The sequence below is a fragment of the Diaphorina citri genome, unplaced genomic scaffold (genome assembly GCF_000475195.1).
Source record: "Diaphorina citri unplaced genomic scaffold, Diaci psyllid genome assembly version 1.1 scaffold13215, whole genome shotgun sequence".
In the NCBI taxonomy this organism is placed as follows: domain Eukaryota; kingdom Metazoa; phylum Arthropoda; class Insecta; order Hemiptera; family Psyllidae; genus Diaphorina; species Diaphorina citri.
The window spans coordinates 65-1,369 of record NW_007390583.1 but is presented as its reverse complement, the minus strand read 5'-3'; the positions used below and the strand labels follow the sequence as shown (position 1 = coordinate 1,369).

Here is a 1,305-nt window from a genome sequence, read left to right as displayed (position 1 = left end):
GCGCCCATTCGGTTGTCGATATTGCGACAAAGCTTTCAAAACGAGTGGCGACCTCAGCAAACATAGCGCCATACATAACGGTACGTAACTTTCCGAAGTAATTGATAGAAGTTGACTTCGGACATCGAAGCAACAGAGAACCGACCATCGAACTTAGCCTAGTCCCGACAAAAGAGGAAATAAACCATGCTAATGAATAGAAGCGTCCTCAACGGAGCCTTGACCATAGTACCGACCCTCACAGAAAAAGAAGAAATCGAACCTAGTATTTTTTCTGCGATGATCGATGGTTTTGAATACATTTTGACAACATTATTCAAGCGTATCTAAATAAGTAGGAGGTGCCAGGCTCCGTTGTGGACACCCTGGTGCGAAGGTCGATGGTTTAATGGTTTATGGTTACCTTTGTGGACGCGCACTAAAATTAAGTTCAAACAACCTATTTCCTTTTTTAGACAGATCTAATGATGAATGATAGATGTTTGAGCCTTGTTTGATTATTTGGTCCTCAATTAAGAACATTATTTTTTTCTGACTGCAACGAGTCGCGTGAATAATTCCAGTATGAATGAACATCTTCAACTTTCGGAGGAAATTATGAAGAAAAGTCTCCAGGAAGATGAAAAAGTAAGTTGATATCAACTAAAAAGTACTTAATTCCATATTGAGAACTAGATTAATCATTTCTTTTTCTTTGAAAATGCTATCACTTAAATTCTTAAATACTAGAAACTAGAAGATTTAGAACTCTTCAACCATTATGCAGATATTAGATTCCGGAGATATTAATAGATATTTATTGATAAAAATACAAATCGTTACCACTACGAGTACTTAACTCCTTATTGAGGAGATTCCGAAGATTTGAATATTTCAAGTATTCTAATGTTTCATTTTCTCTTTTCCATTTCAAGATTTTTGAAAAGGAGAAGCTGCACGTATGCACCTATGAAGACTGCAACAGCGTGTTCCAAACGCAGGCAGAATGGGAAGAGCATGCCAGAATGCACGCCGTTCAGCGCCCATTCGGTTGTCGATATTGCGACAAAGCTTTCAAAACGAGTGGCGACCTCAGCAAACATAGCGCCATACATAATGGTAAGTAACTTTCCTAAGTTATTGTTGGAACCAAAAGCAGATACAGCGTTCCTGCAACTTGAGTTAGATGAGGATGAGAATTGACACGAGATTTCGCTAGACCAACAACTGTTGGAATAGAAGTCGATTTGGGATAACGAAGCAATTCTATGTAGGCGTCCACGTCCACAACGGAGAACTGATAATCCCATTAACCATAGCTTAGTA

The 1,305-nt window shown here is 38.8% G+C and overlaps 1 protein-coding gene across 1 annotated transcript; it reads left to right on the top strand.

Annotated features, from left to right (window-relative positions):
- Nucleotides 1-564: 564 nt before the first annotated feature.
- Nucleotides 565-1,098, top strand: LOC113473039 (zinc finger protein 501-like; the record flags this gene model as incomplete). The annotated part of the gene is made up of 2 exons (XM_026832803.1): nucleotides 565-627; nucleotides 915-1,098. Coding segments are annotated over exons 1-2 (247 nt in total), but the record flags the coding sequence as incomplete, so codon positions are not given.
- Between the last annotated feature and the right edge of the window lie 207 nt (nucleotides 1,099-1,305).